The 14,662-nt window shown below is 47.0% G+C and overlaps 1 protein-coding gene across 7 annotated transcripts in view; it reads left to right on the forward strand.

Moving 5' to 3' along the window:
* The first annotated feature begins 3,408 nt into the window (after positions 1 to 3,408).
* CUL9 (cullin 9) overlaps positions 3,409 to 14,662 on the forward strand; it is a 30,191-nt gene continuing 18,937 nt past the window's right edge. For 5 of the 7 annotated variants that reach the window (XM_074237005.1, XM_074237008.1, XM_074237009.1 and 2 more), the window contains exons 1-12: positions 3,409 to 3,514; positions 6,640 to 6,763; positions 7,481 to 8,093; positions 8,555 to 8,709; positions 8,846 to 9,367; positions 9,915 to 10,053; positions 10,230 to 10,426; positions 10,675 to 11,011; positions 11,367 to 11,559; positions 11,993 to 12,200; positions 12,655 to 12,851; positions 13,880 to 14,097. In XM_074237005.1, coding sequence (XP_074093106.1) covers positions 7,490 to 8,093; positions 8,555 to 8,709; positions 8,846 to 9,367; positions 9,915 to 10,053; positions 10,230 to 10,426; positions 10,675 to 11,011; positions 11,367 to 11,559; positions 11,993 to 12,200; positions 12,655 to 12,851; positions 13,880 to 14,097 — 2,770 coding nt within the window. In that variant the 5' untranslated portion in view covers positions 3,409 to 3,514; positions 6,640 to 6,763; positions 7,481 to 7,489. The remainder of the gene's footprint in view (positions 3,515 to 6,639; positions 6,764 to 7,480; positions 8,094 to 8,554; positions 8,710 to 8,845; positions 9,368 to 9,914; positions 10,054 to 10,229; positions 10,427 to 10,674; positions 11,012 to 11,366; positions 11,560 to 11,992; positions 12,201 to 12,654; positions 12,852 to 13,879; positions 14,098 to 14,662) is intronic. The other 2 variants (XM_074237007.1, XM_074237006.1) reach the window with 2 other exon arrangements.

Below are 14,662 nucleotides of genomic sequence, written 5' to 3' on the forward strand. Positions count from 1 at the left end.
TTGTTTCTTCCTTACAACAAGACTGGTTAGGTTCTGTTATCACCATTTTAAAAATAAGGAATCAGGCAAACAAATGACTTGTCTAGTAAGTATCTGAGGTCAAATTTGAATTTAGGTCTTCCTGGCTCCAAGCCCCCTGCACCATCTAGCTGCCTCATTAATGGTATACTATCACAAAGCCAGTTTTTTCCATCACCAGTGGTCCTGACTTTAATCCTGTCCCTGGACAAGAGGTTATTTACTTTGTATAACTGTCTTACTTAAATCCAATTCATAATTAAGTCAAGAGTTACTGGTCCTCTGAAAACAAAGGATATTGTCAAACCTATATAGCAGGTACTATACTAGTAGATAGGGGTCTAAAGACAAAAATGGAAAATTCTTTAAGGAAATGACATTCTAGGTAGGAAGCAACCTATGATGTATATGGAAGCAAATAAAATCTATACAAATATATTCTATATATTATGAACACAGTTATTGGGAATGAAGGGGCGAGAAGAGCATTCCCAGAAGGACTGCAAGTATTCCAAGACCGAGGTGAGAAGGGAGAGTTCATTTTAGATGGAGGACATACACAGCCTGCGCAAAATGTTCATAGATGGGAAGTGAAATATACAGAGGGAAGGCCAAGAAGGCCCATTTGGTTGTATTGTAGTTTGTGAAGGGGAGAGTAATTGAATGCAATAAGCCTACAAAAGTAGGATGCATCCAGATTTGCCAGTGGCTTCAAGTGTCAAAAGCTTTTGTATGGTATTCCAGATGCAATAGGGAAACCTTCCTGACTCCAAAGTGGCCCTTTATCCACTAGGCAATGCTGCCTCACAGAAATATGTTGCCAAATTCGCTACAACTAAGTTGAATTACTTGAGTGTTGACATTTATCAAACATGGAAAATGTTCAGTATTGTTAAGGGAAAGAGTCCCTCTGGTGGAGTTTTAAGCAGGTAATTGGTATTAGTTATCGTGTTTCAGGGCAAACAATTTCTATGTTATAGAATACAACATATTTTTTTGTATCAAGATTGATACAAAACATCAATGCAATGCATCATGAAAAGAAAATTTGTATTTAATGAAAAGGTGCTTTACACATTAAGTTTTGGTATTTGGGGGGAAATTTGTTACATTTAAGAACTATTCTGAAGCTGTTAATTAAAAAAATAAAATGTTGCAGATTTTCAAATGAATGAATGAATGAATGGATGGATGAATAAATAAATATGTTGCCAACTAACAGAGACCATATCCTGGAAAATTTTCTGTCCTGGAAACTTGGAATGCTATTACAAGAATAGTCATCTAAGGCCATTCCCCTCTGGTTCTGGAATCATGAACTACAATCAAATTAACTTTGCCATTGTTCCTGGATGGAATGTGATGATACCCTCATCATGCCTGTGCTCCATCCTGTCCACCATCCCCCCTTCCCATATGAGTTGTTTACTCTCAATAAAATGAAAGTTGTTTGAGATCAGGGACTGTCTTTGTATTGTTTTCCTATCTCCAGACAGCATAATGTTTGAGACATTCCCCTTAATCAATGCTTTTTTATTCATTCATTTTTTCCCTTTGATAATAGGTAAGAAAATTGTCTGAATTCAAGCAAGCCCATGTGTTTGAGGAATAGAGCTCCAGGAGAGAGGATGTCAGAAATAAGTTTCAAGAGAATAAAAATAGAGAAGGACTTTGGAAGAAAAAAAAGTCTGGAAAATGAGAATTCCTGAAAGCTGAGGGGGAAAAAAAAGATTATGAATATAAGCGTTCAAAAATAAGGCCAAAATGTCAGGCATGAATGTCAGGTCTAAGCTCCAGGAAGGAAAGGTAGATACAATTTCAGAAATAGGGTCACAGAACAGAGAAAGCCTTAGAGCCCAGGACATGAGGATCGAGAAGGATAAAGGAAAAAAAATAAAAACAAAGTTGATTTGGGGCTCAAAAATAGGGCCCAGGATTCATACAATTTGAGTCAGAATTACCATATGGAATTATAGTCCAAGAAAGTCAAAGATGGAAAAGAGTTCAAAATTGACCAAACTATTCAAAGCAGGATTTTTATGGCACCCCCCCCCCACAAAACCCAAATAAACAAAATGAAGTAGGAAACAGTGGGTGCCAATGGATTGAATGAAGAGGAATAATTGAATGAATTGTGATATATGGATACCATAGAATCTTATTGCAACAAAAGAAAAAATGATTCAGGAATTTGGAGAAACTTGAGAAGACTTTTGAGCTGATAAAAAGAAAGCAGAGTACTTCTCTTGGTAACTCCAGTGTCAAGGAAAATAAAACCAAAGATACCAGAATTCAGTAGAAAGATGATGAAACATTTCATTCCTCAGGAAAATTCTGTTTCAAGAAAACTCCAGCCTACTAGGGCCATTCCCTTCTGGTTCTGGAACCATGAACCACAATCAAATTAACTCTGACATTCATTGTTCCTGGATGGAATGTGTCAAAATATTCTTTTATGACCTCACTTACCATCCGTATAATCTTTCCAGACTAAAGTGCTTCTTCCTAGCCCACTCTGCCCCCATATGTGTTGTTTCTCTCATTTGAATGAAAGTTCTATGATGCTACATAATGTAGTTAAAGTGCTGGTTTGATTTACTTAACCATTTATTGGGAAATCTTAATTGTGTCACTGTAGGTGGAGGTTATGGAAATAAGGGCAGAATTGTTAAAAAAAAATGCTTATTTTAAAAAAAATTTTTTTTTGCAAGGCAATGGAGTTAAATGGCTTGCCCAAGGCCACACAGCTAGGTAATTAAGTGTCTGAAGCTGGATTAGAATTTAGGTCCTCCTGACTCCAGGACTGGCGCTCTATCCACTGCACCACCTAGCCGCCCCTAAAAAATGTTTATTTTTTTTTAAATCAAACGTTAATTTTAGAACTTTAATTTTTAAAATTTAAAAATAAAACATTTTTCAAAATCTTATTTTAAAAGAAAAAGTGGTCCAAGAAATAAGAGCATGGGTGAGACTAGGAAATAGGGAAAGGCAAGGATTGAGAGAAAACTGTGGAACTCAAGAATCTTACCCAAAAACATAAATATTGAAAACTATCTTTTGCGTGTAGCTGGGAAAATAAAAATCAACACATTTTTTATTAAAAAAAAAAAGAAACAAGGCTTAAAAAGAAAGAAATAGGGGCATGGGAGGGAAGTGTAGCTGGAAGCTGGGATAGGGTCAGGGAAGAGCTCAGCTAGAGTGAGCCCGAGGTCCTCCCTCCCGAGCCGCGGGCCCGCCCGCAGGGAGGCGGCTCCCATCCCGCTAGAGGTCGGGCGGCCCCGCCCCGCCCCGCCCCCCCGGAGGGCGCCGCGCAGGCGCACGGGCCCCCGCCGCCCCTCCCCCCGGCGGGCGCTCCGCCTGGCTTCCGTAGAAGCCGCGCCGTCAGCGCAGGTGCGGTAGGGACCCGGAAGTGAGGGCGCCCGCTGACTGAGGCGGCCGGCTCCGGCGGGACCGGCTAGTCGGAGCCGGCGAGAGGGGGCGCGCGGGGCGGCGGGAGGTGAGAGGAGCGTGCGCACGGGGGGTCCCCTGTCTCTCTCCAGCCCCTTCCACTTCGAACCCTGCCCCGCCGCCCCGAGCCGCGCGGCCCCAGGAGCCCACTCCCTGTACCAACGGTCACCCCGCCCTGACCCTCCCCCTCGCAGCCTTGTCCCCACCCCACCCCGCGCACGCGCCCCCTCCCGCCGACCCTCCCCCACCATGCGTTTCCCGGGGCTCCCCGCCGTGCACACCTGCCCGGACCCTTCTCTTTCCGCACGCCCCGACTTCCGCCCCGGCTCCTCGAGGCGCCCCCCCCCCCCCCCCCCGCGACCCTTCCCCTTCGCAGCGTGCAGCCACGGCGGGCGCCTTCCCGGGGCTCCCCGGCCGTGCACCCGCGCTCCCCTCCACCCCGTCTGACACACAAGCTTCTCCTTCCCAAGCTCTCCTCCTGGTGGCCCTTTTTTTTTCTGTCCAGCCAGTCCTATTCTTGCTCTTCCCCTTGCATACACCCTGCTGGAATCCTCCCTGACACACAGACACACACACATACACAAACACACATATACTTCCCCTTGCATGCACCCTGCTGGAATCCTCCCTGACACACAGACACACACACATACACAAACACACATATACTTCCCCTTGCATGCACCCTGCTGGAATCCTCCCTGACACACAGACACACACTCATACACAAACACACATATACTTCCCCTTGCATGCACCCTGCTGGAATCCTCCCTGACACACAGACACACACACATACACAAACACACATATACTTCCCCTTGCATGCACCCTGCTGGAATCCTCCCTGACACACAGACACATTTCTCCCTTGCATGCACGCTGCTGGAATCCTCCCTGACACACACAGACACACACACATACACAAACACACATATACTTCCCCTTGCATGCACCCTGCTGGAATCCTCCCTGACGCACACAGATACACACACATACACAAACACATATATACTTCCCCTTGCATGCACCCTGCTGGAATCCTCCCTGACACACAGACACACACACATACACAAACACACATATACTTCCCCTTGCATGCACCCTGCTGGAATCCTCCCTGACACACACAGACACACACACATACACAAACACACATATACTTCCCCTTGCATGCACCCTGCTGGAATCCTCCCTGACACACAGACACACACACATACACACACACATATACACACCCTGCTGGAATATACTACTTCCCCTTGCATGCACCCTGCTGGAATCCTCCCTGACACACAGACACACACACATACACAAACACACATATACTTCCCCTTGCATGCACCCTGCTGGAATCCTCCCTGACACACACAGACACACACACATACACAAACACACATATACTTCCCCTTGCATGCACCCTGCTGGAATCCTCCCTGACACACACACATACACAAACACACATATACTTCCCCTTGCATGCACTGGAATCCTCCCTGACACACACAGACACACACACATACACAAACACACATATACTTCCCCTTGCATGCACCCTGCTGGAATCCTCCCTGACACACAGACACACACACATACACAAACACACATATACTTCCCCTTGCATGCACCCTGCTGGAATCCTCCCTGACACACACAGACACACACACATACACAAACACACATATACTTCCCCTTGCATGCACCCTGCTGGAATCCTCCCTGACACACAGACACATTTCTCCCTTGCATGCACGCTGCTGGAATCCTCCCTGACACACACAGACACACACACACATACACAAACACACATATACTTCCCCTTGCATGCACCCTGCTGGAATCCTCCCTGACACACACACATACACAAACACATATATACTTCCCCTTGCATGCACCCTGCTGGAATCCTCCCTGACACACAGACACATTTCTCCCTTGCATGCACGCTGCTGGAATCCTCCCTGACACACAGACACACACACATACACAAACACACATATACTTCCCCTTGCATGCACCCTGCTGGAATCCTCCCTGTCACACACAGACACACACACATATACTTCCCCTTGCATGCACCCTGCTGGAATCCTCCCTGACACACACAGACACACACACATACACAAACACATATATACTTCCCCTTGCATGCACCCTGCTGGAATCCTCCCTGACACACACAGACACACACACATACAGAAACACACATATACTTCCCCTTGCATGCACCCTGCTGGAATCCTCCCTGACACACACAGACACACAGACACACACACACACACACACACACACACACACACACACACACTCCCCCTTGCATACACCCTGCTGGAATCCTCCCTGACACACACAGACACATACACACACACACTCCCCCTTGCATGCACCCTGCTGGAATCCTCCCTGACACACAGACACATTTCCCCCTTGCATGCACGCTGCTGGAATCCTCCCTGACACACACACAAGCGCGCGCACACACACACACACACACACACACTCCCCCTTGCATTCATCCTGCTGGAATCCTCCCTGACACACACACACACACACACACACACACACACACACACACACTCCCCCTTGCATGCACCCTGCTGGAATCCTCCCTGACACACAGACACATTTCCCCCTTGCATGCACGCTGCTGGAATCCTCCCTGACACACACACACACACTCCACCTTGCATGCACCCTGCTGGAATCCTCCCTGACACACACAGACACACACACACACACACACACACACACACATTCCCCCTTGCATGCACCCTGCTGGAATCCTCCCTGATACACACGCACACATACACAAACACACATACACTTCCCCTTGCATACACCCTGCTGGAATCCTCCCTGACACACACAGACACACATACACACTCCCCCTTGCATGCACCCTGCTGGAATCCTCCCTGACACACACACATACATACACAAACACACATACACTTCCCCTTGCATACACCCTACGGGAATCCTCCCTGACACACACACACAGACACACAGACACACACACATACACACACTCTTCCCCTTGCATACACCCTACTGGAATCCTCCCTTACACACACACACACACACACACACACACACACAGACAACCACCCCTCCTCCTTGCCTACTCTTCCCCTTCAGGTAGAAACACACTCCTTACTAACCCATTTGCTCCAGGACACGGGAAGCCAGTCCTGATTTTCACCGCACACATTCTGTCTGGACTGAATTGAAGGGTGAAATGGTGTAGGAAAGGCAAGAAAGGAATACCCCTTTGGAAGGAATTATCCAAACAAGCGTGGTGAGGTTCTGTTTTGGGGTGATCCCAGAAACATTTGTATCATCATTTTCCATTTTCATACCCCTACACTTTGACATAGCCTGGCTTTATTAATTTTTTTTTGTCCATATCTGCTCTCTCTGAAATAGCCCTATGTGATTATCTTCCTATACCATCCCCCAGATATTAATTTTAATATAGTCACCACGTGCCACCAAGCTTGCCATAAGCTCTTCTTTCTACTGGAACCATCGTTCCTTACTTTTTTTATTGCTCTGTTTGTCAATCTTTTCATTTTCAATTCTTCCAAATTTTACCAATTATTTTATCCTCTCATTTCTTTTAATCTCCAAAAGACATGTTTGACTGGATGATCTCTCCAGGTCCTTCAGGCTCTAATTCTATGACCCATCTTCCTCATTCATTATTATTATGCCTCACTTCAGTTCCTTGTCTTCTTAAGTTACATTGCATATTTTACCTTCCATGTTATTCTAGTCCTAGTTTAATCATGTCTGGCATCTTATGCTCTCCTGCAACTACCGTCTGTCACCTTCCAACAGCAACCCCAATTCCTTTTATCTGTATCCCTGCCCTGGATCACTGGTCCTGGGCTCCTCTTCCCCTCCTCCGCTCTGATATGATCATTGTGTTCTGCAACCCTCCACATCCCCTGAGAAGATTATTTCACAATGGGTACTTTTCCTCACTTCTGCTCCTTTTCTTCCTCTGATCTAGGAGCCCAGAATGGTGGGAGAACGTAGAACCAGAGATTTGCTGGTGCCCTTGGGGCCACGACTACAAGCATACCCTGAGGAACTGCTCCGGCAGCGCCAGGGTCACGATGGGCATCCAGAGTACTTGATCCGTTGGACTGTCCTTCAGCGTGGGAAGGAGGGTGGAGTGGGCAGTGGAAGCTCTCTAGAGGGCAAGGCGGAGCATATCCTCATGTGGCTCTCAGCCCCCGAGGTCTATGCCAACTGCCCCATGCTTCTTGGCGAAAGAGCACCAGCCAAGGGGCCGCAGCACGAACCAGTGGGGAGCGCGGGCGCCTTTCCCCGGGATGCTGGGGGGCTGGACGAAGCCTCGCTGGGAGAGATGGCCGCAGATGTCCGAGGACTGGTGCGCAGAGCTGCCCGACAGCTGGATGGTGGGGGGAACTCGAGTCCCGCGGCTTCGGTGCTACACACCATCCACGTGCTCAGCGCCTATGCCAGCATCGGACCCCTTGCCGGTGTCTTCAGGGAGACAGGGGCCTTGGACCTGCTCATGCACATGCTGGGTAACCCAGAACCACAGATTCGCAGGAGTGCCGGAAAGATGCTCCAGGCCTTGGCAGCCCATGATGCTGGTAAGGGCCAGTGGGGAAAGAAGGGGAAGCAGGAAAGAGGTGGGACGACAGCAGGACCAGGGATCAGGGAGCACTTGCAAAGAGAGGATGTCAGAACCTTTTGGTTTCATCAGAGACAGCGTGCTATCTGCCTGTGCTCAGTTACAGTGAACTTAGAGCTACAGTTCACACCCACTGATGAAAGAGAGAGACATCAAGAGACAGTGTCTTCCCTTACTAGTTTAGAACTTACAGGTCAGGCATTAGGATAGATGGCTTTTGTACAAGATGTGATCTCACTTCTCAGAGCACGTCGTTCCCCCTGTCGGGTCCTTTGGTGAAAAAGGACTTGGTTCTGCAGGAGGGTGGAAGAGAGTGAGGCTAAGAGAGAGGCAGGCAGTTGATAAGAGTGGAGGAGTGGGCAGAGAGAGAGGTAAAGCACATTCCCTGGGACAGGTTGCAGAGCAGAGTTTGTATTTTAGGGAGCAGGGCCCACGTGCTCCTGTCACTGAGTCAGCAGGATGGCATCGAACAGCACATGGACTTCGATAGCCGCTCCACTCTGTTGGAGCTGTTCGCGGAGACCACATCCTCCGAAGAGCACTGCATGGCCTTTGAAGGGATCCACCTGCCCCAGGTAACCTAAGGGAATTGAGGAAAGGTCTCAGGACTGGACTTTCATCTCCTTCCCCTGCCCCCATCTCTTGGCAGTATGGTTAGAAGCAGCAAAGTAGGGAGATCACTGGCCTGAGTCCAGTGTGTTTATCCTGCAGATCCCTGGAAAGTTGCTCTTCTCCTTAGTGAAGCGTTACCTGTGTGTCACATCACTCCTGGACCAGCTAAGTAGCAGTGTGGATCCAGGGTCTGGGGAGTGGGGGAACCGGTGCTCCCCTAACAAGGCCTCTGTTGTGGAAAAGAGCCGAGGACAGAAGGAACTGGAGTTTAGCATGGCCATGGGCAACCTGATTTCAGAGTTGGTTCGGGGCATGGGATGGGACCGGGGCCCGGGGAGGCAGCCCGTGTCTCCCCCTCGGCCTGCCCGATCTATCTTTCAGCCCCTATCGTCTGTGCCGAGCACCATCCTCCCCACCCTGCTCACCCCTACGTCCCCCAGGAGGCCAAGCCGGGCCTTCAGACCACGGTCTGAGTTCTCGAGTCTGAGTGGTTATGCTGACTATGTTCAGGAGACACTGCAGCCGGGGATGCGTGTTCGAATGCTGGAGGATTATGAGGAGATCAGTGCTGGGGACCAGGGCGAGTTCCGGCAGAGCAACAATGGAATGCCCCCTGTACAGGTCTGTGTGAGTGGATTGAAAATGGTGACCTGAAGATACAGATGGTAGAATAGCATCCTTGGGAAAGAAGACCCTATAAAGTAGGGGAAGAAGATGAGAGAGTGATTTTCTTTCTACCTAACCCCCCAGGGAGGGAAAATGGCCATTTGGAGAAGATTGTCTCACCAAGAGGGCAGATAGAGAGAGGATTCCTTGTAGGTGGTAAGGAAACAGAGACATCTTAGGATACTGATAGACATATTTTCTTCTCATTTGGCAGAAGAGAAAGGGATGCATGTTTGGATCCTTTTTGTCTTGGGCAAATCTCTTCACCTCTTTCCTAATTTTCCTCATCTATAAAATGGGGCTAAATAATAGCCCCTCCCTCCCAGAGTTGTTGAGAGGACTATAAGAGGTAATAATTATGAAGTGTTTAGTATAGTGCTTTTCACATAGGACATACTATATAAATGTTAGCTGTTATTATGATCATTATTATTATTATATGCCCAAGCTGAGGTTGCTTCTGCTAACCTAGATGACTAAACTTCCTCCTTCTCCATGCCAGGTGCTGTGGCAATCAACAGGTCGTACATACTGGGTACATTGGCATATGGTGGAGATTCTGGGTCCTGTTACTGAGGATAAAGTCACTGCTGAGCCAGAGAAAGGGACAGGGGGCAGTGGTCCCCAAGCCTCAGGTATAGGTGAGCTTGGGGTGGCAAGAATACAGGTTCCCTGGGGAGTAGTATATGGAGGCTTTTCTGGGTAGTGGAACTGTGAACGAAGAGGCACATTACCCTGACAGTGAGCTTCCCTGAAGGTGTCCAGTGTCACATTCTTCTGGTTAGTTGGTCAATACCCTCATGTCTTATGCCCACAGCACCTCCTTCCTTAGACTGGAAACCCCTTGGGGGATTGTATGCTCTGCCATACCTTAAACCTGAGGCTCAGAACAACACAGAGTCTGGTTGCCTGAGCCAGGCGGAATGGTGGGAGCTACTTTTCTTCATCAAGAAGCTGGATGGGCCCGAACAACAGGAATTTCTTCGGCTCCTCCAGGAGAACCTGGATGGGGAAGTATGTTGAGCCTGGTAGTGGAGCTCTGAGAAGTTGGTCTGTTGGTAACGGGGAGGTGAGTCAGGATGGGAGGAGCTAGTAAGTGGAGGTCAGGAGAGGGATTCAGAAGCTGACATAGTTCTGAGCAAACCATAACTACCCAGGGTAGAGAAATATAAGAAGGTATTCCAAGGTCTATATTCCCTCTTAATCCCGATGGCTCCTTTCCCCTATTGTTTAGTATAATGAGTTTTCCTCATTGTCCACAGACCCTGGAGGAGGAAGCCCTAGGTGAGCTCTCAGTGCCAATGGAATTGGCACAGAAGCTGGTATTAGCACTTAGTGGGCAGTGCCAGGGCAGCACCCACAATGATCTGCTGAGTTCTCATGTCTACAGCAAGTATGGGCCACAGCCTAATACAGGAAATTCAACCAGCCCAGTCCCTGTGGTGCCTCAGGACACCTGTACCCCTAAGGCATCATCGCCTGAGAAAATCAAGGTGGAGGCTGAGTCCCCTAAGGCTCAGAATGATTCCCAGCTATTCAACCAGCTTCTTGTGGTGGAAGGGCTGGTTCTGCCCTCTGAACTGAAAGAATCAGCCAGTGGTGAGTTCAGCCATAATAAGGTGCAGTAGTGACTTGTATTAGGTATGTGGTGGTCCTGAAGGAGAAGAGTGGGGAAGGCCACCTTGGCCTGTAAGTTAGCCCTAGGTGAGGTCGTGGCCTGTGTTTATTACCTATAAGGATCCATTCCTCATGATTTGATTGGAATCCAACCATCCTTATCTTCCTTCTCTGTTTCCAGTATCTGTAAAAAGAGGAAAATTCATGTTCTAGGTTCCTCAGTGTTGAAAATTGCTTTACCACTTGGAACCTTTAGAGTGATTGTTGACCAGGGAATCCAGGGAGCATTGTACATCAAGGAAGACTGAGACATTATGTCTTTTTCCCTAAACTGCAGAACTGTGCAGTGCCTTGAGGGGCCCTGGTCGGAGGAGCAGTCTGGAACAGCATGTGACAGAGGCTATTGCCATGGTGCAGAGATCCAGCTCCGAAACAAATCTGCAACTTTCAGGGCTCTATGCTCTCTCTAAAGCTGTAGAGGAAGCCATAGGGCGTGACCACCCTCTGCTCCGTCCAGACAAAGCCCTCAGGTCAGACCTTTGGAGAGGTTGGGAATGACTGGCAGGTGGTATGAGGCATGAGACCAAGTGTGAGAGGAAAGGGAACAAAGCCAGGTAGACTAGGACATGAGGCAGAAGAAGAAGGAATGGGAGCTATCTTAAAGAAAGGAAATGTAGAGGGAGAAGAAGGATTTCAGAGTAATGGAAAATAATTGGAAGCTGGGCAAAAAAGGATTGGTTGGGGCAAGGAAGAATTCATTAAAGTGAGGGGAGAAGATTGTAGAGTATCTTGGGTAGAATAAGAGTTAGGAAGAATCAGTTGAAATAGATGAGGGAGAGTTTATGACTTAGAACAGTTGAGAATTGAGATAGGAAATTGGGAAAATTTATTCCATCCTCTTCCCCCCACAACCCTAATCTTCAAATCAAAATTATTTGCTGCTCTAATATCTTTTCCCTTTAGAGAGAAATTAGTCAAGACATTGATTGAGCTGCTGACCAATCAGGTTGGGGAGAAACTGCTGGTGGTACTGGCATTACGCCTTCTTTATTTGCTCATGGCTAAACATGAGTGGCGTCCCCTCTTTGCCACAGAAGGTGGGGTCTATGCTGTGCTGGTCTGCATGCAGGAGTATAAGACTTCAGTTCTTGTGCAACAGGCTGGGCTGGCGGTGAGTAGTAGAAATGAAGATGGACCATGACCTTCAATACTTGACCATTCCCAGTACCATCTCTAGGATTATATAGGGCCTAGACAGATCGTGGTATTCTGGGGTCCCCCACAGTTTTATACTTTGTATAAATCAGAAATCATTTTATACTTCGTATCCAAAGCAATTTCGAAAGTGAAAAAGAAATCACAGGAAATCACAGCCACGTGGTCCGATTCAGAGTGAGAGATGTGCTTCCCCCCACCTTTGCTTTAAATGAAGTAAGGGAGAGTATTGCCGCCTGATGATATTGTACCTTTTATCATTTTTAGTAGCAATTGTTCGAAGTACCTTTCGTTCACTAGCTGCTTCCTCAAAGCATTGATCAGCTACTACTAGCACAGGGCTCAACAGAACACTGAGTATTGTGGCTGGTTCTGGTCATATCTTCCCATCACACCACATTTCCTTGTAGGCACTGAAAGTCTTGGCCAGTGCTGGGCCCTGTGAACTCCCCAGTGGAGACAGTGGTCGAGCATCCCCCTTGGCAGCTTCTGAAGCCCAGATGATCCGGGAAATATTTGCCAGCATTGGCTCAGCTGCCCGCCCTGGCACTGACAACCTGTTGGGGGCAATTCCTGCTGCTGTCATCCTTATGCTTCAGACTGAAGGGTAAAGGAGTTTGCTGCTTTTTGCCTCACCCCTACTGCCCATTACCTCTGTCTCCAAGAATATCATTATCTCTTACACCCTTCTGAGCTTAGTACTACTTGACCACAAGTGTTATTTCCTCATTGTAGAAATTCCCTTTAACCATCAGGTTAAACATTGATGGTCTACCTTGACTGATGTTGGGGCAGATTCTGTATGGGAATGTGGGTGAGGAGATCTTTAAAGATCTGTAGAAAAAGAAATTCTTTTTTAAAAATTAATTTTTTCCATTGAACAGAAATCTATTTTCTTTTCCTCTGACACCCTGCCTGTTGGAGAAAGAACAGTAAAAGGAAAAACACTTAAAACCAATATGCTGTCAAACAAAAAAAAATCCCTACTTTGAACACATTCACATGTATGTATGTATGCATGTGTCTGTGTTCATGGCATAATATATACATACATTCATGTGTGCGTGTATTTATATACATGTCTGTGTGTATACACATGCATACATGTATGCTTACATATAACTCTTGTCTTGATGGCCTGAGTTAGTAATGTTCCTAGAGGCAGGGAGATGAATATGTGTTGTACTTATATATACATAGACTACTGTTTTAAGGGCCATGAGGGCAGGGACTGTGTCTTTGCATTATTTTGTATCTTCTTCAGTATTAGGGCAGTACTCTGCAAACAGAAGATGCTTGATCATTGTTGAAGTAATTATTAAATCTGGGAGCCTGTTATTGGAGTTCTTTCCAACTTCAGCCACGGATCGTGTAATGGAAAGAACACTGGATTTGGCCTCAGAAAGTTTTAGTTCAAATCTAGCTCAGAAGCTTTTATTACCTGTTTTGCCTTGAATAAGTCACTAAAATTAAGTCTCTGCTACTCAGTTTTCTCATCCTTTAGGTGAGGAGCTTAGATTAAATGCTTCCCAAGGTCTCTTCCTGCTCTTAAGTCCTATGTTCTTCCTTTCCTTCTATTCCTTTTCATCCTCCTCTACCCTATCTCTCCTCCTCCTCCACCCATCTCCTTTCCAGGTGTTCCTCAGCTGTAGGCAATGGGCTGCTCCTCCTCAACATGCTTATGTGCAACCATCAGGCCCTAGGAGAACAACTGGCAACCACAGACCTACAAGAAGCGCTGCACAGCCACTGTGGTGGAGGGCCAGAGCCTGTGCCCCCCACCTGCACCCTCATCCTCACCCTGCTTAGTCGGCTTTCTGAGCATGGACCCCCTGGCACTCCAGAGCATGCAGGTACCCCCAGTGGACCAGGAAGGACTGGGGAGTGGTAATTTGTTCTGGAATTTAGAAGAAATCAAGGACTGCTGGTCTCTAGTTGAACATTGAGACATTAATTATCAGCATTTTCACTGTGGGGTCATATTAAAAGTCAAGGGAGAAATAAGAAAAATGGGGTTCAGTGGTCTTTTTTAGATCTGAGTACAGATTTTCTGAATCTGAGGTACAGGAGGTCTTAGAATGGACAATGAATAGAGGCTGGGGAGTCCCTTCTAGAGAAGACTTTGAACACAGGAGGGAGAGAGAAAGAGAGAGAGAGATAAGATGATTTCTTGATTTCCTCTAATTGAGAGGAAATCTAGAACTCCCCAAGGGTCACAGAGAGTGGGAAAAAGTAAAGTGGTTCCAAGAAGTGAGAAAAAACAAGGCTAAAAGTAGAAAATGTTTGGAAATTCTGAAGCTTTGAAAAAGATGAGCCTCCTTTTAATTTATTGGAGGAAATGGAAATGGGGTAACACTTTTTTTTAATCTCCCTCTACAGATTTGAAATCACTTAATTTGGGAGAATAAAAATGTATTT

This window comes from Macrotis lagotis, chromosome 5 (assembly GCF_037893015.1).
Source record: "Macrotis lagotis isolate mMagLag1 chromosome 5, bilby.v1.9.chrom.fasta, whole genome shotgun sequence".
Taxonomy (NCBI): domain Eukaryota; kingdom Metazoa; phylum Chordata; class Mammalia; order Peramelemorphia; family Peramelidae; genus Macrotis; species Macrotis lagotis.